The sequence below is a fragment of the Antrostomus carolinensis genome, unplaced genomic scaffold, assembly GCF_000700745.2.
Source record: "Antrostomus carolinensis isolate BGI_N321 unplaced genomic scaffold, ASM70074v2 scaffold28919, whole genome shotgun sequence".
In the NCBI taxonomy this organism is placed as follows: Eukaryota; Metazoa; Chordata; class Aves; order Caprimulgiformes; family Caprimulgidae; genus Antrostomus; species Antrostomus carolinensis.
The window spans coordinates 29,415-54,625 of NW_010338359.1; the positions used below are offsets into that span (position 1 = coordinate 29,415).

General features: G+C 35.1%; 1 protein-coding gene across 1 annotated transcript in view; it reads right to left on the reverse strand.

Moving 5' to 3' along the window:
* ARMC3 (armadillo repeat containing 3) overlaps nucleotides 1-22,363 on the reverse strand; it is a 48,245-nt gene extending 25,882 nt beyond the window's left edge. The window contains exons 1-9 of the mRNA XM_010175494.1: nucleotides 22,316-22,363; nucleotides 17,073-17,190; nucleotides 15,008-15,133; nucleotides 13,391-13,459; nucleotides 12,882-13,057; nucleotides 11,370-11,564; nucleotides 10,393-10,576; nucleotides 5,025-5,177; nucleotides 4,795-4,900 (exon numbers count right to left, since the gene is read on the reverse strand). Of these exons, the coding sequence (XP_010173796.1) occupies nucleotides 4,795-4,900; nucleotides 5,025-5,177; nucleotides 10,393-10,576; nucleotides 11,370-11,564; nucleotides 12,882-13,057; nucleotides 13,391-13,459; nucleotides 15,008-15,133; nucleotides 17,073-17,190; nucleotides 22,316-22,363 (1,175 nt within the window). The remainder of the gene's footprint in view (nucleotides 1-4,794; nucleotides 4,901-5,024; nucleotides 5,178-10,392; nucleotides 10,577-11,369; nucleotides 11,565-12,881; nucleotides 13,058-13,390; nucleotides 13,460-15,007; nucleotides 15,134-17,072; nucleotides 17,191-22,315) is intronic.
* Between the last annotated feature and the right edge of the window lie 2,848 nt (nucleotides 22,364-25,211).

Here is a 25,211-nt window from a genome sequence, read left to right on the forward strand (position 1 = left end):
GAACTATTAAACCATAAAAAAGACAAAACCTATACAATGGATTATTACCTACTTCTGTTCTTAAATGTAGCTCTCATGTACTAGAAATTTTTGTTCCTGGTCTCATAAATCAACACATATATTCATGCAAATGTGTTATCTTATATAATACCAGTGCTTCAAAATTGATCCATTTATGTGAAATAGGTTCCATCTACAGTCTTGAAAGAGAAAAATGATGATTAAGTTTCCCATTTTCTAACAGGGAAGATTACTACCTAGTGATATTACTACCTAATGGTAATAAACATTACTTCCTAATGATAATAACAAAATTTGAAATGTAAGAAAACTAGACATTCTTTAAATTTATTCCTTGACAGTCAGACCTGTCTTAAAACCAATAAAAATCTGTTGCGGATACTGAAAATGTCCATTTAAGAGGGTGAGAGATTCCCACTACAGGTGAGCATTATCCACATGGAATAGACTAAGGATGTATTTTGGATCATTAGATCTGTATATAAATTTCATTTGGAATAGATGCAACACCCACCGAAGTGAAGGGAACAACTCACTTCCTCGTCAATTGGCACTGCCCATGAGCAGTGAGTTCTCAACCTATCCTCTTATTCCCAGACTACTCCCAAATCTTGGAAATCTGAATACATTTGAGAAAGCACACATTCAGATACTGTGATAATGCCTGTAACTGCCTATATGGACATAATTTTGCTAATGTAAATAGGTCGACTGATTCCTGTAAAGAATAAAGAATCAGAAAATTAAATAACATCAAGCTTGCTGACCCTGCAATTTTTAGGATGATGCTTTACTATCCTGACACCAGATACAATACTTAGAAATATGTAACACGACACTAATTATAAACCCCAGGAGAAATATTCTGCCAGATCATAAGTCTGTCATGTACCACAATTTCCTGCAGCCTTTAGTACAGCTCAACAAAAAACATCCCTTTCCTTCTTCCCCCAGACCAAACTCTAACAGAATGCTATAAATTTTGCACTTAAAATAAACAATTTAAGACAAATATTATTGAGGTTGTTAATTAGTTTTCATGTCCAGTACAAAGCTCTAAATTTCAGAGCATATGTTTTTCTTTAGCAGTAACTCCATTAGGTGCCCAGAATTCAGACATTGCCAGATTTATGAACACAGCTATTAGAAATGGCATTTGTGCTACGACAATACTGAAGAAAAGAGCTGGGCAAATTAATGTCTGACTAACCGGTACACTTGAGATCTTATTTCTATGTGTTACTTCTAACTAATGTATCTTTACATTTAACACGATTAGCTTATCCTAAATACATGAAAAGCGAAAATAATTTATTACAGTTTAACTGGGAAAAACCAGGCAGAGGCTGTAGTAAAACGTTTGTTCTGCAGCGGTTGTAGAGCACAGAGGTTTCTCGTTCTCTCCAATAGATGGCACTGCTGTTTCTTTCTTTGTGCGTCATTTTTCATTTTGTGCATAATGTACATTATTGAAGTGACTGTACCTACATTTCCCGATTCTTGAACACATCAAGAATAGACAGATTTCATAGATTCTTTAAAATGGCATTCAGCTGTCCAAATAACTGTATATAGTTTTCAATAAAGCAAGTTAGTGTTCTGGATTAAAAAATGTGAAGTGAATGCAAATATCCAGCTGAACATAATTCTCTTCTTCCCAGAAGCAGACCACAGAAACAAATTCTGACACATATAGCAAGGATGGCCTCGGAGCTACACACATAGTAACATAACAAAATAATTTCTTTATCATATGTTAGAATAAGTACATGGGATTTATATTTATATTTATATTTTGCAATTTTAGCAAGCCTAATTATTAACAAGTTTATGAAGAATTTATCATCATTATGCAGCAGTATTAAAATTCTGTCATTACTTTATAACAAAACTCTGATAAAAGCATCATCTGGGTGTGTCAATCTGTAAACTAATGAGGTATTTTACTACTGCACTTTTTCTATGTGGTACTGAAGCATGACACAACATCAGCTCTGCAGCAAAAACTTAAATGCTGAAATATTTTAGAAGTTATTTATAGTAATTTTTATGTGTTCTGGTAGAGATCGTATTGAAAATCCATGTTTTCCAGTAAATCTGAAACTGTTTGTAGGGGACTCGTTCTCTTCTGCTCTAGATTTTTGGTTAATATACTACAGGGGCCAGAGTAATTCATTAATTTATTTATTTTTGCCAAATCATTGTTGCTTGGGGACTTGTGTGAAATGACAAGCTGGTCTCTGTCCCGTTCATCGTGAACAGGTGTTCCAATTACGAAACCTCCACCATATTTGACACCTTTATTAGCTGTCTCAGTTGAGAAACAAAGGATTGATTGGGTAGGGGTATAGAACTAGCCTTTCATTGCTGTGGGGAAGCACCTAAAGGTCAAGGTTAATACACATTAGTGGGGGGTAGTATTGCCCATTGCCTATGGTGTTCTTGTGTTACTAATCAATGGAAGACTTTATCCTCATGAGCTAGCTATTATGGGAGCCTTAATTACACAATTTGTTTTAACTTGTATTTTTTTCCATATTATATGAAAAACAGACAACAAATATTGACCAAATATTCTTAAGAAGAACAACAAATCTCTAGCAAAAATAGTAGGGTCTTGTACTTTGTTTACATTCTATACTGTACAAAATGAACGGGGCAAGGTATGTATCCTTCCATCAATATAAAACATGCAAAAATGCTCCTGAAATGAAATATGGCAGAACACATGTATATGAGTTCAACAAGATTGAATCTTTGGCTGTCCAGTAAAAAGTGAAAACATTTAGAGTAAATAGTCTTCCCCTTTACTGTAGCCATTTTGTTCTTGCCACAGAAGGTCTACCTGCTACTACTAGCATTATGATTTAATATTCTTGGAGGGTTTATAACAAGAATCTAATATATAACCAATAAAAGGGCACTAGTCTCATTAGTCTCATTTGGGACCAGAATATTGTCAACATAATTACACAGCAAAGTCACATTATTATAAAAGTATATCAGCATCTTCATTATATATATATACTTATTTTCAGTGGTTTACAAGACACACACAAAATATTCCAGAATGAAATATGATTATGGTAACTCAATCTGGAATGCATTTTCTCCAAACTATTTTTTTCCTCTTATGTGAATGTAAAATAAATATGGGCCAGACACTCAGTCAGTGAGCTGGAACTATACCAATTTGTATTAGCTGAGGGTTCAGCTCTATATATTCATTTATAGATCCTGGTCACACTTGGACCCTTCTATAACTTATTAAAGGTTTTGATTTAGAAATGGAGCTTTGAAGTAATTATATAGTCACATGGCATTAATCCAATATACATATTTAATGTAAACTATTGCTTCCTGATTTTCACAGAAGATCTGTGATTAGATTATCTGGTGCTTCCATATTGTATTTGGAGCTGGACTGCAAAGGGAGAGAAGTGTATGTAAGCCACCTTTACAATTTCCTGACTCTGCCCAGCAAGAAACAAATACGGACCCCATTATAATGCAGAGGAACAGAGACAGCTATTTCCCTGCCTGAGGTCTCAGAGAATTGTTCCAGCAGTTGAGCTAAACAATGTCCTGACTATCTCCTTGGCAAAAGAAACTGAATGAGTTGGCATAAGCTGCTATACCAACTCAAAACTCTCCAGAGATTCCCTTTTCACAATGTGAAACCTCAAAGGGCTGTGCTACGAAAAACAGCTGTAGCAGAGCTGAAATTTTGACCCCTGGACTCCAGCACTGCGCTCTTTTTATGTGTGTATGACTCCCACTGACACCAAATGAAGAGTCATGCACATGAGGAGAGCAGAATACCAGACAGAAAAAAGAAAAATCTACTATGTGAATCTGAGAACAGAGTATTTTTCTCTTGTGTCAAATTGTGGCTCCATCTGGTAACATGAAGTGAATACTCGTGACTATTAGAGCTGAATCAATAAATTGAAACAAATAATTTATTTGGTGAGTTATTTTACTTTTTCACTTCAAAGAATGCCTGTGAATGGATTACAACTTCCTTAAGTATATTCCAGGAAACTTTTAAGGAATTTTATTTTATGGTTTGTTAGTTACATGTGATTGCTCATATACGTCAGACTGCTCTGTTTCTTTTCCCTGAACAGAACTTTTAATAGAGCTGGGATAACAGAACTCTGCAACTGACAGTAGAATTTAGTTCATACAATTATTTTGGAACTTACAGTTAGCTAACCATCCTTTGTTAGTTATTTTGGATACTGAAGTTACACTTTTTTTCTTTCAGAGAACACATGATGAGCATTCTCTATTACTTGGGTAATAATAAAAAAGAAAGAGAAAGATACTGCCAAAATTTTCAATATCTGAGTGCTATCTCCCTCAAAGACTGGTTTTAAATCAGTCAAGAAAGTTACATGAACCACGAAATTTTAAAGGATATCTTACTGATTTTGAATTTTCAAAAAATAGCCCACATCAAATGTCTTAGATTACGAGGCATACTTCCCTCATATGTTCTCTTCAAAACATGATTTATATCTTGGCTTTCATTACATCTGCTTCATACCTTTCCTTGATAAAGGAAATGTTAGCAGAGATAGCGTAACTCTTGTAACACTGATGAGAACCAACTATTCCAGATGACTCATAAGCACCAAAAAGTGCTTAAATTCAAATTCAACCTGTCTTGTAGGATAAAGACAAAATGAAGCATTCTTTAAAAATCAAAAATTATCAGTTGTGTTCAGATTAGTACTTTAAATAATAATTTAATTATTGCAGACTCACCTTGCATTACTAGGACTGTCTGTTGTCAAATTAGCTAATGCTGTCACTGCAGCTTCTTTTACCTCTTCGTTGTCACTGCTTAGCAACTGTACTAGCTGGGAAATCCCTTTGAAATAAATAATTGTATACGTGAACTTTTAAATAAACCATGGCAGTCTGCAAAATTATAATACGCTCCTTATAAAAGGAAAAGCACACATTCTCAGTTCATCCCTTCCCACCTTACTTACCCTGGAATCCAAATGCACGTTTGCTAGCTAAATTCTGACACATGGCAGAAATTGCTTGGGAAGCAGCAACTTTAACTCCATCATTATCAGTTTCCAAAAGCTTTATGAGACACTTCTCAACCTCTTCCTCATTTAAGATTTTTCTGTTTTCAGCTTGAAATGAAAAACAACAATAGCATTAATCTGCATTCATTTTTCAAATCAGTGAAAGGACACAAATTTGATTTCATATAGTTGTTTCCAATGTAACACTTGCTCTTGATACCATGGAAATGGAAATACTTTGGTAACAGAGCCACCAGCAATTAAGAAATGTGCACAAAGGACCTGATCCAAAACTCATTAGACTTCAGTGTTCTCCGAATCAAGCTCAAAAGATGACTATTAAATGTATCTTTAAACATACATAGCCCAATAGAATGTAATATTTGTTCTCTGTAAGACTTAAAACCGCAGAATGCATATAGGCTTGATGAAAACAGCTTTTCCAATTCAACGGATCATGCTTAACTTCGGTTTATGCTAATGAAGTCCAAATGCATAAAACTGAAGAACATACTAGTAAATGTACAGTTGAACTTGGTGGAGTATCAGTTAACATAATACAATAGTCCAAAAAGGGCAAGGGGTGTTAAAAAATTAATTTTACAGTTTCCAGTTCTTCATTAGTGCACACTTCGCAGAGATTTTCAATTTTGTATTTTAGCCTGGTGACACAGGGTTCACTGCTGACTTACTCTGCAATGATTAGCAGCAGCTAATGAAGGACATAGATTTTCCCTTCCTCTACACAAGTAACAACATAGAGCATCTACAAAATATCCACAGACATCTGATGATTATACTAATAAACTCACTTATCCCAAAATGGATCAGATCAGAAGTGCAGGCACTTGTTAGAAAGAGCCTGAGTGAAACTTTCGCAGCCAGAAAGGCACTGGACAGCATAGAAGATCTACAGTTAGGAGGAATAAACATTTAACCATACGCATAATTTAAAGAAGATTCATTACATGCTTGAAGTTATATATACATGGTAAAATTTTAAAATCTACCAAAGAAATTTGGGAACTGAGAAGTCAGTAGGAATTCAACACATTTGGAAATTTTACCAGTGGTTTCTAATGCTTTGAGGGATCACTCCCTTACTTGGACTGCTGTCTTACAAATAAAAAGTTTAAAAAGGAAATGAAAATATTGTAAGTAGCCTTTCAAATAAAACTAAATCTGTAGTGAATGAAAGTAAACAAAGAGAAGTCACAGCAGAAATGACTCAAGGCACATACATGAGGTGGCTAGCAGTTTTCTTCTCTCCAGCTTAATTTTAAATATTTTTAGAATCATCAGAGATATACCATAGAAATCACAAAGCAAAAGATGCGACAAATAAAACAGAGAGGATTTAAAGTGTCAGCAGAACCTTGGCTACAACCTTGATGCGTATCAGCCAGCTCTCAAGAGAAGGCCTTAATTGGGATTACAGACCGTTTTGACAAGTTATCAAGCATGCCGCTGGCCTGTTGCTTGCCAAAGGAGTCCATAATCCCTAATAATCATCTCTGGAGGTTCTTCATGCCTCAGTAATTTGGTTCTACAATTTACTTACTACTATACAGATTTTCTTTAAAAATTATTCTTGCTTTTAAAGGCAGTTATGATGGTGAGTAAGCATTTAATTTTAAAGATTATTTATGCTTATATGAAATAATAATATGAATAGTTCAATTGAATTAGTGAAAACAGTGATTTAAAATATTTTAAACAGAATAAAGAATTTTTCAATAATGTGGAAAACCATATTTTGGATTTGAATTTACAGTAAAGAGTATGCACCTATATTTCGCTAGCTAGACAGACAGACGAAAATTATTAAGATTTTAAGATCCAGGTGTCAATTCTACTTAATGGATTGATATTTTCTGCTGATCTTCTCTCTGTTTGTACAAGTTGTTTATTATAGAAAAGAATCTACAATTGGAAAGCATCCTTTGTATTTAAGCACTTCTCATGTCAGTGCCAACACCATATTTACAGTGATGAATTTCTTGACCCCTAAGTAATTAAAATACATTGTTTTAACACGAAGTAAAATACTCAGGCACACCCATCTAAAAGAGTCTGGAGTACTAACACTTCTGTCCAGTTTTTCATGCATTCACCACAACATGAGCCAACCTTTGTTTTTCAATATATTTGCCTATTTCCCCTTCTTACCCCAAAATCATGATCAGAGTTCTACTGACCGATTCAGCTCACTGTCATAACCTTATGGAATTATTTATACCAATTTCAGATGAAAGAAGTTAATGTTAAATAGTATCATGATCTCTCACTGATCTTGAGTTGAGATAACCCAGACAAATAATAACCTGTGTTGTGAAAATACATACGTTAATCAGGCTACAGAGCATATTTAGTATGCTCCCTTTTGAAAGGATTTGCATTTACATACATGTAAAGAACGGGGAGAGCCTCAAACCAGAAGTTTGGCAGAGTGAGGCCAAACTTGACTGAACATGATCATCACTTTCTCCATAGAAACTCCATTGCATTTTGTTGTTGCTGGTGTGTCTGGCATTGTCAGGGGAAAGCCAAGCTCTCCTTAATCAACAGTGCAGATATAATCCATTCACAGATATTCAATTATTTATAGCATTAAACTACATTTTGCATTCTGAAATGACTGCATTATTTACTGGGCAAGGAGGGAATCGCAGCAAAATTCACCATTGTAAATCTCAGCATACAAAATAAAACCATTGATAAATGAATACATTAAATTCAAAATTATGTTACAGAATAAAACAAATTTTTAGGGGCAAAGTAATAATGATTATGTACAGAAATATTGTTAATTTTAATTTATTTAACAGAGCAGCATCCTAAAGATGCTATTTAAAATTGAATATAGTGTTTGTACCATGTAATTTATTCTGTTATTGAGAATAGCTCCTAATGGATACATCTGTCTTATAACAACAACAAAAAGTTACAGGAGTCCCTTTCCAAAGGGCTGAAAGGGACATGAACCAAAACTGTTTGCTATGTTCACATCTATCAGGAAAAAAAAAAAACAACAAAAAAAACCAACCCAGAAAAACCTAAATTCCATCTGTCAACAATATTAATTTCAAAACCAGACACTGCTGTATACTCAGCTGCCAGGATAAAAAACCCCAGATAGATACACGTTCTATCATAGCAGAAGCAAGTTTTTCATTTCATTGAAAAGCATTATTTTTTTTCTCAAGTATGTGGGAAATATTGGTAAATTGCAACCACAATTATCAAACCCAAAGAATGTAGGCTACTGTACAGCCATTACAAATGTAATGAAAAAGTCATAAAGAACTTAGAGCTGTGTTGTATTATACTGGATTTCATCAAGGCACATATTAGTATAGTATACATTAGTGTTGCAGCTTGAATAGGCTGTTTAGTATATTTACCAGCAGAATCCAAACAAACAAGAACTGCAAACATTTCTGTTTTCTTTTTGCACTTGGACTATTTCTTGTAATGGCCCCAATGCCATTTTTCTTTCCACTGGAAGGCTGACTTTAGACCAGTAGCTCTATGCATCTGAAATAAATTCAATACTTCCAGGGGCCATGTTGAGCAGCAAGTTTATTGTTTTCCACTGCACCAGTACAACATGTTGCCCTTTGTCTAACTGGTTGTCACCAAAATTCTACAGCTTGGAAGTAAATATTTTAAATCTTCTTTTGATCTATTATCCTAGCCTGCTCCATCCACACCAACTGTCACAGACAGAAGAAGAGAGCAAACCTGTATAATGAAACCACATTGACTCCATTTGTAAAGAAGTATGACAAGAAGATGCATCTTCACTGACGGTAACATCCCATGATATAAGATCACAGGCAGTACTGTAATATATTATGTGTAGTTCTTGCCACTGTGCTTTAAAAATGTTGTGTTCAGACATGCTTCTGCTAACAGCTGCTAAAATATTAGGCCACAAAACTGAAAAAGGTGTGAAAGAGGAAAAAGTGGCTATGCTTATTTGAAAATAAATATGAAAAAGGAGTAAGATGCAGTAGAAAGTAGTAGGAGCAAATATAAATCTGCCTAGCATACTACTTACATACCTGTCACAGGACTATAAAAATGATACTGACAGTCCTAAGTAGCATAATAAAATAACAATACAGGAAAATACACAAAGAAAATACTGGCATAAGAAGGTCCCTTCATATCTTTGATACCTAAATATTCATGAAAATAATTTTCAGTGACATGTAAAGCTTCCCATAGATAATGATAAAAGCATACAGAAACTCACAGAATTCTAGGAAAGGTAGATTCCACTCTTTTCATGTACCACTTGCAATCCAAATAATTACAAATATTCAGGATGTCAAAATAAGGAAGGTGAGAAAAGAATTGGAAAGAGAGGATGGGGAGAGAAGAAAGGAGGAATTAAATACTGTAGAAAGGAGAGATTATTTTAGCCATGTATGAAATTAGATATTTGTAAAATACACATAAATTAGTAATGATTCAACCATGAGATGACAGAAATATGAATGAAACATTTAAGCTCCACTGTCATAGTTACTGTCATCAAAATCCCTTGACACAATCAAGATGTTCTATAGACAGAAGTATGTAACTTCTTACATTGCATTTTGTTGCATAGCACTACTAGGTGTATGTTGCAACTCAGAAGCCAATAAATGGAAGGAATTTCAAATGTAGATTTATTTTAAAAGCATCCTTGCGGGCAAAAATGATGAGCATATTCTGCCTAATTCAGAGTTCATTGGTGAATTAAAGAAAAATGTATAAAAAAGAACTATAGGATGAAGAATTATAAAAAGGTGACAAACTGTTTAACTCCACTGGGAATATTACTTTGCAAGCCATTTAAAAGACTTTTTTTCATGTCCCTGTTAAAGGAATTTGTATTTTAAATTGCCTGATGTTTAGGCAAGCAGTTGTATGCCAAAGGAAGTAAGCTTGCAATAAAGTCTTAACTGACAGTGATGAAAAATAGTGCCAGCAAAGGTGGCTTAAGATGGCAGTTACCTGGAATCACTAAACAAAAGATAAAGATCATCTTTTCAGAGCTCCATTTTCCTTTTTGAGGACAGCATTTTGCAAGAATATATTACATTTAAGAATAAATTGAGGGAAAATCTTAACTTTTCATGTATATATTTATCTATCTCTCTCCTAGCTTTCAGTTGCTGCTCTGATTAGCAAGACTGATCACTGTCATTCATTCTTGCCAGTGTTTTTCTCAGCAGAAGTACTACCCTCAACCAGGTAAGACAGCTTCATTCTGCATGAAATTTACTTCATAAACAAATTCACGTCTGTGGATTTTTAAAAAGTCACATACAGTCATAAGCTGCTTTGGTAATTGCCTTTGCTGCATTCTTCTGAATATCGGGAACAGTAGAGACTCCTACAAATGAAAGTAGCTTTTTAAGGCCTCCTGTCTGCTGAATCAGTTGCAGAGTACGCACACCTTCGAGACAGTTTCCCAACACGGCAAGAGCTTCCACATGTAGATCACTGAATTCCTAATAAGGAAAAACCCCCAAACAAATAATTTTCAAATCAGGATTAAAATATATTTGGCTTTTAACTTTGTAGAATAATTGTTATAACTTTCTTTTGAACAGTTTATTCATACTGCAAAGTACATCCTTTCATACTCATATTTTTTGAATAATTTCTTTGATGTACCTTAGGATGCAACATACTTTATCAAAAACAGTAAAAACCCAGAAAGTTTCTCATTTACATCAAAGTGGTTTAGGCAGGTATTCAGAAAGGATCTGTCATCTTAAAATTTCAAAAACTTCACAAGTTTCTCTATGCATTATATTTCCCATGGTGACATCTGAACTCAAAAAGCACTAAATGAGTCTCTTAATAATATAAACAATTACTTTTCTAAGGTAGGAAATTATACTTAAGGCCACTGATATCAAAGTAGGTTCAGAAAAAAAGATCAGTGTTGGAAGTAGGAACCAGCACCAGGGTTCAGCATATAATAAAAAATTTTGAGAAAACAAAATATAAAAAGCTGTATGGTGATTTTTTCTGATATTTTACAACACTTTGAGAAATGAACAGTAAATGCAAGACAGTATTACTAATAGCAATAAGCCAAATATAAACATTTTGGTGAATCCCTTTGCTCCCTTAGTGAGCTAGGTATCCTAGTTTATTCTACTTTTATCATAGTTAGCTCCAAGTAAGGAGCTCCTTCTTCTTTTATCACTCTTCCATAACACGAATAATATTTCTCATTAGTCATACAAACATTAGGAACAAGAACAAAAAACTTTTAAGACAAATAAACAGTACATTGGTTTCCAGTATCTTCAGAAGACAATCTAATCCTTTATGCTCTCCCAGTATTATCCTGGTTTCTCTGTCTTTGGTAATTACTTCTAAGGTTTTAAGGGCTAACAACTGAATAACTGAGTATTCAGATTTCAGTAGTTCCAGCAAGGGTGGAATTACATTCAGTGCACGAACTGCAGCACAGATTTGAAAATCCTGCAGTAAAATATTCAACAAAGAATGTTAGCAATAGAGAATATAACAGTACACCAATTCCTTACTTTACAGAAAGAACACCCAAAAAATCTGATTTCAAGCATACAAAAATGAGCCCATATTCCAGAACTTCCAGTTCTGAAGATTTCTTTCTTTACAGCCAAGAAACAAACTGAATATAATCAAGCCCCACCAATCTTAAATTCCATTTTTTTTGCACGACTGAAGTACACACTACAGAATCTAGTCCTGTGTAAGGAAGCTAATTTACTCTTGTTTTTGTCATGTTTGTCTCAACATACATGTTTCTTTAAGAAAGTTTTTAAAATTTAGTTTAATTATTTTCATTTACCTCAGTGAGGGGAAAATAGTTTTCGTACTCTACTGTGGTTGTCTGGTTATATCTTCTTTTGTTTTAGCAATTATAAAACGACAATTTAAAATTTCAACTTTAAACAGTGTATATGCAGTTTAATAAAAAGACAGTAGTAGATTATATTAAAACAGAAAAAAAATAAATAAATTACAATTTGCTTTTAAATAGCTTATTGCACATGGGCAGCATGCAATTATCCTTATCAATATAAGCAAGCACCAGGTGCAGTTATCCAGATATACCCTGCAACAAAGACAGCGAGATAGCAAAAAAGGAGAAAGAGTAAAATGTGATTCTGAATAGACATGCTCTGATGCCCCAAAAGAGATAGAGTTATAAACTGAATTCATTATTGAATCGATTCGCTTAAGCTGTGGAAAAGAACTGCCATACAAATGCAGCATTCTTTTGCTAAGCAGCATATGGATGACATTAGTGCTGAGTGTGAAAGTAGCCAATAACAAATCTATTCCTCCCAGTATGGAAAGTAGCTGTTGACAACATTCACCTCTCATTAAAAAGATGTTCAAAATTGTGACTATGGACTTGCTGGCAACTGTTAGTTCTTTAATTTACAGGATTACTCCACCCTTCTGGATAGAGAGGTTATAACTCGCATTACCAAGATTAACATTTTACAACTAAGAAAACAAATTCATAATTAATTAAAAAATATTAATCTGATTCTGCTCTTGCTTATATTGCTCTACAGCATGGATAACTGCATCAAGTTAAACAGAATTGGAGTCAAATCAGCTATATTCATAACTAATATAACAATCAAGGACTTGGGTGTAATGTTTTCAAATACACAGATGAACACTGGGGAGTTAAGGAACAAAATATTTTAAAATTATTAACCTCACAGAGGATGGCAGAGGGGTGGGGGAGAGTGCTTATCTGCCCCTGTAATTTAAAACAACAACAACAACAAACTTTACCTGTACCAGGAGGTAGATACATTCAAGTGAATTCTTCTTAACATCTGGATCAGTGCTACCTAGCAGTCTGATAAGTGGTTCTAATCCACCATGTTCAAATATTTGTACTTTAGCAGCATATTCAACAGCCATATGTGCTAGACAGAGAGTAGCAAACTCATGGATAACTACATCTTCTATGGGAGGTAAAAAAAGAAATTATTTTGATCAAGTTTTATTCATCACAGTATATGTTCACTAATCCAGTGGTTTAAAATATTATTTGAAGTCAATAAACAATAGCTGTTAATCATACCTGACATCTCCATAAACATGTTGCTCCATCTGTACAACACAGAACACTATTCAGTAAATAACAGAGCTACTCTTATAAAAGCAATTACCTATTTAACATGTAGTATGACAAATCATAAGTTACAAGGCAAATTTTATTAAATTGTCTGATCAAATGGCAATCATAAATTATTTCTGAGTGTATTTTTGCACAAGAAATAAATACTGCAAGCTACCTTCTGGTTTCAGCTGTGATATAAGTGAATTTGTGACATCCAGTTCTCTCAGTAACTTCCTGACATCATCTACAATGAAATAAATACAAATATGAATTCTTTTGTTTGGCAATCTTGGCTAAGTAAAGAAGCAGATTCTGCTCCAAGGAAAATGTACTTATATCTACTCCCTGAGTAACAGAAAGATCCAACTGGGAAGGACACACAACTGAAGTTATACCAAGATCATAATGGGCACAGAAAACATAGAGGAGATTTCCAAGTACCAAATTACATTCTCTGACATTTGATGTACATGAAGTTCCTCAATACTTCATTGAAACTTTATTCAAAATACTTGCATCTAGCAGGTTCTGATTAAAATGTGCACAGTTTTAGTTGTCAAACAAATCATACCCCAATAGTTAAAATTATTTGTGGCTAAAATTACCAAACTTAAAGCAATCCTTCTGTTTTTTATTTTTCAAGCCACCACTTTCTAATTGTATGCTAACACAGCCCACTCTGCAAACTGAAAACATGAATTATATAGGTCTTATTAAAATCACAGCAAAGACTTTCAGAATACATTTTTATTGTTATTAATGGCAAACTAGCAAAACCACAACCACCAGATTAAATGACAAAAAAGCATTCTTTGGGACAGACTTCATGTGATCTTACAGGCCTGTGTTGTTATTATCAACAAATTACAGCGTTGAAATATAAGAAAAAGGTATGAGTTGAACTTAGTTTTAAAGAAAAAAACAATTAAGATATTAATATAAATGGAAGCTCTTCAGTCATATTAATTATATTTATTAGATGTAGTTTTATAAAGCAATGTAAAAATAACAGCCACTGAAACTCAACCTTACGTCACTTATTCTTTCATCCTCAGGTACGTCTACACAACACTCACTGCAGCTTGATCATTTGTCACTCAGCCACCCAGCACGGATGCAATACATGCATCCTCACCTTATAAAAAGGTACAAGAAAATCTGCATATGCTGTGGTTAAATCAGCACTACTTTGCTGTTAATGCAATGTCTCTGAGAGATCCTCCAGACCTCTTGAATGTAAGTAGCTCAGATACAGATAACATTTACAGCAGCACTGACCTGCCAAAGAACCTGGGTAAATAAGCATGCCACTGCTTGATAGTTCAGGGCTTTTTTTGCCATCAATACTTAAATTAGCTACTTTAATTTAACACATTTTGTTCCTTATCACTGTAGTTACACTAATGCCTCAAGCAACAACTGATATTTAACCACAGCATTTTCTGTAGATGATAAATACTACTTTATCCTTCTCTTCCAACTTTTGTAAAAGAGAGGAGTGTGTCATGTCCACATTGGTAGGCATCTTATGTAGTCAGGCTTTCCCTGACAGACATAATTCCAGTATTAAACTGTTTCAATTTGGCCCTGTCAAAACAAAAATAAGGGCTGGAGGAAAATTAACTTAGCATGTGTTTTGTGGGGGGGTTTTGTTTGTTTTTTTCCAAAAATCAGTGGAGTTCACCATAACTGAATTTATTCCTTCAGTCTGGGCCATTTTCACATGGGCCATCTACTGTTTGATGACCACACTCATACACACTGAAAAATATTAGAAAATTGAGACTCTTACTATTGGAAGCCATGATGCCTAATACCATGATGGCATTTCTGCGTACAACTGGATCTTCATGTGAGATGAGTTTGTTCAGATGTTCCACTGCTCCAAGACCAAGAAGCATCACTTTGTTTTCATCACCTGAGGAGTAACTAGGTTAAAAGTTCTGTAAAAATGCAACAAGCTCACAGTTCTAATGTAAAAAACTAAAAAAGCGCCCAGTCTTTTATTGGACTGTAGAATCAAAGAACAAAGGCCAGGATGGGACCTTGGGAGATCACCTATACCCCAAATAAATGTGTGTCAAATAGTATCAAGGATTAATAGTATCTAGAACTAATTCACATTTCTAAACCAAAGGATGCTTTTGTCTACTGGATACCCAACTCATTTGTTGGAGACTGCAGTGGTAGTACAAAGGACAGTGTTCCATTTAGTGAAGTACAGGTGAATGATATCATTAAGAACCTCATTTTATTTTCCTCAAAATAACAGTTAATTTATTCTGTGGATCTGCACAACTCCTCAACTGAAGCAGCTACCAGGATTTGGATCACTAAAACCCACCTGAGATTTCTACCACATGAGAATGGAGCGTGTTGTAGCTGAATAGGCTCTGGCTGTGCAAAGAACAGAAGTGCCTTGCATTATTAGAGTCTTCTGTTCCTGCTCACTCAAAAAACACCCAAAACCCAAGAAACAAAATCCAAAACCTACTCATATTCTCAGTTCCCACAACAGCTTTATAATTCATTTTCTAATGAGCCATGCCTGTCCTTTCTGGCTACAAGTGAGCAATGTGAGAAGAACCTGGAAAACTATGCTCCTTCTCAGGCCAAAACACAATTAAAATACAAGAACTATTTTTTATTGAGGGATGGGACTTAATTTACTAGCAACAGTCAAGATATAAATTAACTGCAAAGTGGAAACAACTCTTCTCTCGGGCCACACTGCAAAGTTACAGTCTTCTGGAAGATTGCAGGAATATCTACATTAACAATTTAAAGGATTATTGATTTTGTAGAAAAAATAAGTATCTGTTCTCTTGCAGCATGCCACATGTTACTGCGGACAGCAGCGAAGGAGCCAACAAGAGCTTATGGTGTGTGGTTCACAGCTGTCCCCCAACAGTCCAAATTCTCTCTTTACATATTCAAAATGTGGTTGTATGCTCTCAACCAAGCTTGCCATACTAAGCCGAACCTAAACATCTTTCAGAACCCAATGATCCCTAGGCAACTGTCAAAGCCTTCAGCTCTTCTCTCACAACTTTAGCAGTGTTGATAATTGCCATCAGTACAACAATCAGCATATAAAATTGTACTTTTTAAAGAAAACATAAATGAAATGGAAATTAATATTAAAACAGGTTAATTGTACCAAGAATGCTACCAGTGTATGTCAATTTGAGTGGCTGGAATGGAATGAGTAGGAGGCAACTTAGGAAAACATGTGCTACATAATTTTGAGCCTTTTTATACAGTTGTCTTCTGGGTACCCTTCTTCTGGATACACTTAGCTATAGATAATACAGGGACCTTTGGAAAATTTGGAATCTTGGAGACTTGTTATAACGATTCCCAACATACAGAGACAAGCTTTATAAAGGAGGCTGAGCAGTCTCCAATAAATCATCTGTCACAGAAGTATCAATACAAGAGCTATATGCAAAAATAACAGAAAAAGCTAAAAAGTAATTTTCCTTGAAAACTGAAACCTTGAAATAACCACACTGGTACTGAAATTTCAAACTGTAACATTAAAAAAAAGATAATTCTTTCCCAGATGCAGGTCTGTTGCTCTTAACAAAACAGATCTAGGTTATATTTAAACTAAGCTCTATTAAACAGAGAATATAAAATTCTACAACAAAATGACAAAAAACTTCCTTCACGCGAACCACAGGACTTCTTTATGACTGCAAATACAGGTTTGATACGTACTTCACAAAACTCCCAAAACCTCGATAGAGACCTTTCAGATTAAATTAAGATTTCAGTGCCAGGAAACCAAAAAATTGTGAACTATTATCAAAATCTAAGCAACACAAAGGAAAGCTTGTTGCAAAAAGACTAACCTTTTGATGCAAATCTATACAGAGCATCACATGCTTTGGCCAAAACTTCCTCTTCAGGAGACCTAAGCATTAGCACAACCGTTGTTGCTGTTTTGCTTTCAATCAATAAAGGATCAAACTACAAACAAAAAGAAAGAATAGTTTGATTTATACTGAGCCTTCCCATGTGCTGCAGTAGACTCCCACATTTCATTAAAAATAAAAAAAAAATCTAGTTTGAGATCTACACTGAATTGGAAATGTTAAGAGTTGCTATTTACTTGGAGAAATTAATTTTTTTAATAACAATTGGAGACATTGTTGAAAAATAAGAAAGAATAATTGGCTTCCAAATATAATAACAATTTCATTCTGTATGAAGATGTTGGGAAAACTGACGCTTCCCCGTGCATCTAGGAAGTCCTGAAGGCAACAAACTACATAATTCTGTTACATGTGTAAGAGCATCCCACAGCTTCAGAACTAAACATCAGAAAGAGCTTCTTTTGAGCAGTTGTGCACAGAGCCTATGAACTTCAGTGTTGTACAAGGAAGAGGATTTGGTTACTCTGTGGCATTAGCATTTTTTTGGTTGCTTAAAAAAATAAATAAAAGGATTCTTCTTGTGCCTTCGCCAATCAAGTTCACTAGCACATCATGATCTTGTACTAGTTGAATTATTTCCATGCTATAGTCCCTGCTCATCCAGTTAGAAATGATACAAAGTGCTCATTTCCATTTCTGACCTCTCATACGGGAAGAAACCTTCCAACAAATCTGGTAATTTTCACCCTCTTAATAGACTCTTAAGGACTAACATCGCTTGAGCACAGGAATCTTCTAAAAAACCTTTTGTTCTTTAAGACTCAAGCTTTTCTGAAAATTCTACCAATTGAAAAGTTTTAAGCTTATTTGGATTTAAAATAATTTTTTATACCGAAAAACTGTCTTCTGCCCTCACAATTTAGGCCTACAGAGTATCTGTGTTACATACAGAAACTACTAGATACTGGAGTCATACAATCTCTCAATATCAATGTATTTATCTTTAAAATATAGCAGATTAATCATTTAAGATAGTAATACAAATTATTTAAAAACATTATTACAATGTAAATTTATACCATATATATTTTAAAATGCCTATTATTTGTTTTACTTAGTTTAAAATCCTCTACTAGCTACATCAGAGGCAGGCACACGTTGTGTGTGAACAATAAGGGCATGAAGATACATATAGGGCAGTTATCAAGCAAGGAAATTATTTGGAGCAAATCTTTAAAAAAAGTTATGAGTGTGCTAGAAGGAAAATGATGAGAGGAGGCTTTTTTCTGCTCTCTCCTCTGACTTGTTAAAAAAAAAAGCAAAATATGATACTAGCACCCAGACTTCTAAATTCGTATTTTTGGCAGGTTTTTAAATCTACGTAATTTTGCCATCTTCCATGAGGCTCATCATACAGTTTAACAGTCTGCAAGATCAAGATCCAAGTTGCATTAACAGTAAGGAGGCTGCCTGGCTGACATGTTTAACTGGTCTCCTTAGCCTCAAGCAGGTCTGAAAACCTGACAACACTGTCCAACCTCATGCTTGCTGTGACAAACTGCAGGCACAGGACAAGTCATGGTACAAAGCTCCTTTTTAAAGAAAATAGAATCAGCTTACCGTACCATAAGCCATTTTGCCCAATCATGATTTAGCAACAAGAATTAAACCAAAAAGTGGTACAGTGGTCCAATGTACATCTTAATGATGGGCCTAAAATGATGGAATTCTTTATGGGAATTTTCTTTTTGGATTGTGAGGAAGCAAAAAAATTCAGCTTATCACAGCAACATTCGTTCATTCTACTCATATGAGAGGCATATAGGAGAATTAAGAGATGGCTGAAAGTCCCTTTAGCCACCTTCATACTTCTCTACTTCTGCACATTTGTGTCCTTGTGTGGACAGAATGTGATCCTCCAGGTAAGTGCTATGATTTAAGCACAGACAGTTCTCCTGAGTCTGGCCTCATATGACAAATGCTCCAAGCCTTTGACAGACTTGCTCCAGTAAGTCCATGTCTCCCTTGTACTGGGGAACTCAGAACTGGACACCAGCACTCCAGGTGTGGTCTCATTCACCAACATTGAGTGGAAGACAATAGTCCCCTCCCTCAAGTTGCTGGCTACAGTCTGCCTAATGCACCACAGGATTTTGTTAGCTTTCTTTGCCCCGGGTGCATATTGCTGGTGTATGTCTACCAGAATCATCAGGTCCTTTCCTGTTTAACTGCTTTCCAGCTGGTCAGCACCCAATCTGTACCAGTTATTCCTCCCCCAGGTGCAGGACTTGGCATTTCCCTTCATGAAACACCAGTTTTCCCATTTCTCTAGTTTGTTGAGGTCCCTCTGAATGGCTGCACAACCATCTGGTCTGTCAATCACTCCTCTCAATTTCGTATCTTCTGCAAACTTGCTGAGAGTGCACTCTGTCCCATCATTCAGGCCATAAATGAAAAGGTTAAACAATACTGTCCCCAGGATCAACCCCTCGGGCACAACAGTAGCACCTGACCTCCAGCTAGACCTCATGCTGCCCATCACAACCCTTTGAGTTTGGCAGTTCAGCTAGTTTTCAATTCATTTACACTGTCTGTTTATCTTGCCTGTACTTCATCAGTTTGTCTATGAGGATGTTATGAGAGACAAGTGGTGAAAGCCTTACTAAAGTCAAGTCAAATTAATATTTAGGCATTAATTGCTCAAAAGAAGGTGTTTCTGTGGAGACTGAATTTCAGGAGTGGACAGTGCCACTTCATATATTCCACCTTTTTAACATGAGTGTTGTGAATGAAGCCATTTTCAAAAATACTCTGGTATCTATAGCTTTATTTCAGTGATAGTGCCTCAGTATTTTCTCTAGCGGTAATCTTAGGCTTCCCTTTTAATGTCTGTGCCCTGGCTGGTGATAAAATAGTAATCTTGTCTAGACCAAACTTAATGAAGATATCATACAAAAAGTTCCTATCAGTCTATGTCAGAACTAGCATATTTTATCTGCCTGAATTACTGTCTAAGGTCATCCACATAGAGATAGAGGCTCAAAGCAGTATTTTTCTTGGAAAAGCACAATTCTCAGAATAGATAATAGCAAAAGACAAATTACGAAAGGCAGGGAAAACAGAGTCCTCTGAAATACTTTCTGAAACATATAAGCAGTGGCTAGGCTAAGAGATGTGTTTCCCACCTGTTCCTAGAAATCTATAAAAATTAGTGGCCATCTGCAGTACCATATATTCTCAGAGCATTCCACATGCACAAAGGCCCTCTTTTATAAGCCTGTCCACATTATCTCAAGGCTTCTTTTCTTGGACTTGACATTTTCATAAGCAGATTATCAATCAGAAGATAATAGCTAATACATCTTTTATTTTGTCTGCATCTCATTTCCTGCCATCTGAAATATCCAGGTGAAATTTAAAGTTTTAAGATTTGATTTTGCATTATCACTATTAACAATATTCTCACAGCTAGAAGATTTTATTGGTTGATAGTTTGAAATAACGAATGATGTGTTTTTGTGTTTAATACTGTTTTGCTATGTAACATTCAGGTTGTTTTTTTTTTTTCCTGATAGGACTGCTAGAAGAGATACTCTAGCCTCAAGGGTAAAAACTAAGCCAAAAACTGCAGATGCCATCTGGACTTAACTCTTTACAATTCTTTCCTTTTAAAAGTTTTATTGACCTTTTCTCTAAGTTTATTTTTTTCAATTGTTGAATAACTTTTCTAACATTATTCACAGTTTATTGTAGTAGTTAGCAGGCTGTACCATACTTTTCTCCAGAAACTCTAATGGTGTCTTTTGGATCTAGAAATTGTGGTGCTGCTTCTACTTACTTTCTAGATATTTACTGAAAAATTAAACTTTTATTACTTTGTAGGGGGTTAGCTCATCTGTATGTCTTAAATCTACCATGAAGCCTTTCAGTTTTTTTTCTTAGACTGCAATTAGTTTTAATTCTTCAGGCCTGTTTAATTAGTCCTATCTACATACACCTTCTTTGTCTCTCCTCTTGGTTTTCTAGCTTATTCCATACCGAAATGGCTTTAGATCAATTTATCCTCTCATGTTGAAGTTTTATGTCAGGTCTCCTTTCATTTATTATTGATTGGAGCTTAAGAATTATGTTTTTAATATTAATCTTTCCGCAGAACAGTTGGGCCAAACCTGATTTCAGTTGCTATGCCTCAGTGATGTCATGGCTTTTGGATATTACTGTCTTAGTCAAAATTATTTATGCTTATTTAATACTGAAATTGTGACGTAGTTTCTGCTGATCAACTTCTCTACAATCTTTGAAAAAGTTCTTGTAGTACCATCACTCTTTACAGACAAACCCATTGTTTTTTCAAAACAGTGTACTGAACTTTGCATTTAGTTTTGTGCTCCTCTGTAGGACTCATTGAGGTCCTGATTTTCATTAACTTAGTTACTATCTGGCACAGAATTTATATTATACTCTTTTCAATGTTTCTGTCTCATTTCCTCTACTTCTTTCTGAATAAACAAACTTTAAAAATAACCACATTTTGAACCTCTGTATTTTGGGGGGGTCTCTTTGTACCTTGTGAATTTATAAAAACTCTTGCAAAGTGTGCTCGTGTCCACCCCTTAATCTCCACTTTTTGGAAGAAAGTCACATTACCACCATTATTCCATATTTGGCTTCAGTTCTTGCACTTCTTACTGTGGCACTTTCAATGATACTAGAAAAACTTGAACTGCCACTAAAGACTGTATATCTTTGCAAAAGATCCAAAATACTTAGTATTGTCATTCAGAATATCTGTAAAATTTTGTATTCAGTAAAAAGCTCTCCAGACCGATCTAGACTCTTAACTCTTTCATGCTTAAAGAAAGGGAAAGTCTCCACAGTTGAAAAGACAGGCAGATTTCGGGTTGCTCTTCTTCTTTCTCCTTTGATTTTTACAAATGGAAAGCTAATACTGTTTTTCAAATAAAAAGGAGCCTGGATTGTTTCATACATTACTATTTGCAAAGCCTGCCAAAGACAACAATCTCCACAAAGAACTACACATGCCCAGTCACTCTGGTTTGTATGTTGTCCAAGAAAAGCAGAAACAGAACCATCTTTAAAAGACATTTTTAGAATAATGTGGGTAAGCTACGAGAGTAAGGAACTATGTAAGGATGGTAGAGCTTGGCCCATAATTGTGTAATGTTTATTTTATAGCACATAGCAGTTTATAAACTTACCACATCCTTGGGTGGAGGCTCTACTTCCTTCTTTACTTTTTTACCCATTCTAAAAACAAAACCAAAAAGAATAAAAGCAGACAAACAAACTCCCTTCTGTGTTTTAGGAACCAGTTTACTAGTGCTTTAGGAAAGCTTGTAAGACAGACTCTCTCATTCCTTTGACCCACCTAATCAGTTTGAAGATTTGACATAATAATTTCTACGTAGAAATTTGTCCCTTATAAACAAAACAAACTTCCTAACACTTGAACACATTTGGTAAAACACATCTGTCAACAAAACACATAGCTAAAAAGAAAGATATGAGACATCATAGGCTCAAGTTGTAATGTGATACAAATACACAGGACATGCTTTTCTGCATCTATAAATCATATATGAACTTGAAAGTCCTATTAGGGTATTTCCTCATGTTTGTCTATACATTCTGTGTTGGCAACCATTCTATACAACTGCAGAATGCACAAATAAGTTCTATTTTGAAAATGTGGTTCAAATTCAATTTGAATTCTCTGTTCATATTTCACAGAAAACAAAAATCAGGTCTGCAGGTATTAAGAAACAGTTCTGCACAGTACAAATTCCACTGATTTAAAAAAGTTACATCTATTTACACCAAGTCCAGCTTCTGTCTTCTGCTTTTTTTTGTATTAGCACATGTGCACGTGAACCAGGAAGACCTTCTCAGCTGCATCTAATAGAAGCTTCTGAAGCATATGGATGTGATACCTCATGTGGACCTAATTTCATGTAGCTTGCAAAACTTCAGCAGAGTGTTCCAGTTAAGCTACAGGCAAAATTAAAGAGCAACATGATCCACTAGCACTAGCTATGCACTGAACATAACTCAAGTTATGGCAAACTTAAGTTTGTTTTCACACTGTGTAAAAATGAAATGTGCAGTTAGTACCCCTTAGTAACTCCTCGGTTCTCAAAGGGAAACTATGCCTTCAGCCTCAGCCAGGACTATCCTGACAGCCTCCCTGTGGTATAAGAGATTGTTTTCAAGTGCAATATCAGCTGTAGCCTGGCTGGTTACAAAAGTCAAGGCTATTGTTTGTTGTGTTCAACAAAAATTTGGAGCTAATCTTGAATCCTCTGAATTTGTTCAGGTATTTTTCCTCTACTGCCTTCTCAAATAAATCATAACACAGCAGTAGTGAAACCAGTTGACAAACACATCCTAAAAATTGATCTGAAATATAAAACTTCATCGGGAGGTCACTAATTAGAGTTCTGAGAGGAAGACGCATACAATCACAGATTCTTCAGCTCCCATCTGTTTTAACCTTGTCCATATATACATACACACATATGAACACATACTAGAATTCAGTATTTCAGAAAGCGCAGCTTTGACTAGAGGCAAATTAACTTATATAAGAAGAAGCATAAGGACAAATTACTGAAACTATATTCAACAAAAATGATGGACCTACTACCTTCTGATTTATGTAGTCATGCACACATACAAGAATCTTATTTACAGGGACATTCAGGAAATCTGGATTATTTAAATTGTGTTAAATCCTGGCATGGAGACATGGAAACTTATTTAGAATAATTCAATCCAGCTCAATTAATTTCAGATACAAATTAAGCTAAAGTCATAAAAAGCAATTTTAATTCTGAATTAGTTTAATTATGTTTAAATGAAACAATTTTAAAACTTAATTCATCTAAAGGTATTTATAATCTTGCACAATTAATATTCCCAGATTCAAATAATTATGCATATTCAAAGGCCAGGAATAACTAAAGCCTTTAATTGTAAATATTTCTTCACATTATATAAATACAACCAAGTCCTGAGAATATTTTCAAGAAACTCACACATTTCAGAAACTCACACATGTTCAGAAATATTTGGTTCCTTGGTAATATTAAAAAAAGCAGTATGATCTGTAGCAACAATTACTTTATTGTGGATTATGCCCTTCAGTCTGTTTCTTTGCTGCAGTTACTATTCTGGATTTCAATGCACTCTGCCACCAAATGTTGGTGTTAGCTTTGTTCCAACAAAGCTCTCTGTATTCAGCGGTCATTCTCCGATTTGAGGCAATGATGCAAGCAGAATTCTTTGGCTTACTGATAATTAAAAATGTGTCTTCTGCATTGAATTTTAATTACCACAGACAATCAATGTGTACAGGTATTGAAAGGCTACTGACCCATAAAAAACCTACTTATTCAAATCCCTTTCTCTCTATGATAACTGCGTGTTGTCTTCTCAGTAAGTTTCCAGTACGTATATCTTTGATTCTCAGTTTACTATTCTAAATATTTAGAATTCAGAAAAAATTTGTAGCAGGATTTAGATTTTTTTTAATGTGATTAAATGTTGGGTCTACATTACCTGAAAATCTTCTTTTAAAAACTAAAGCTCTAATCACTAGTAATTAAGTCTAATTAATTTAATTTAATTAATTAATTACTGGAGAAGGTTGCTCATGGCTTGGTCCGGTGTACTTTTCGCTGGGTAAAAAACTGGATGGCTGAGCCCAAAGAGTTGTGGTGAACGGAGCTAAATCCACTTGGCATCTGGGCACAAGTGGTGTTCCCCAGGCCTCAGCTGGGGCCAGTTCAGTTTAACATCTTTATCAATGATCTGGATGAGGGCATTGAGTGCACCCTCAGTAAGTCTGCAGACAATACCAAGTTGGATGGGAGTGTTGATCTGCCTGAGGGTAGGAAGGGTCTACAGAGGGATCTGGACAGGCTGGATCGATGGGCTGAGGGCAGTTTTATGAGTTTTAATAAGGCCAAGTGCCGGGTCCTGCACTTGGGTCATGACAACCCCATGCAACGCTACAGGCTTGGGGAAGAGTGGCTGGAAAGCTGCTCAGGAGAAAAGGACCTGGAGTTGTTGGTTGACAGCCAGCTGAATACAAGC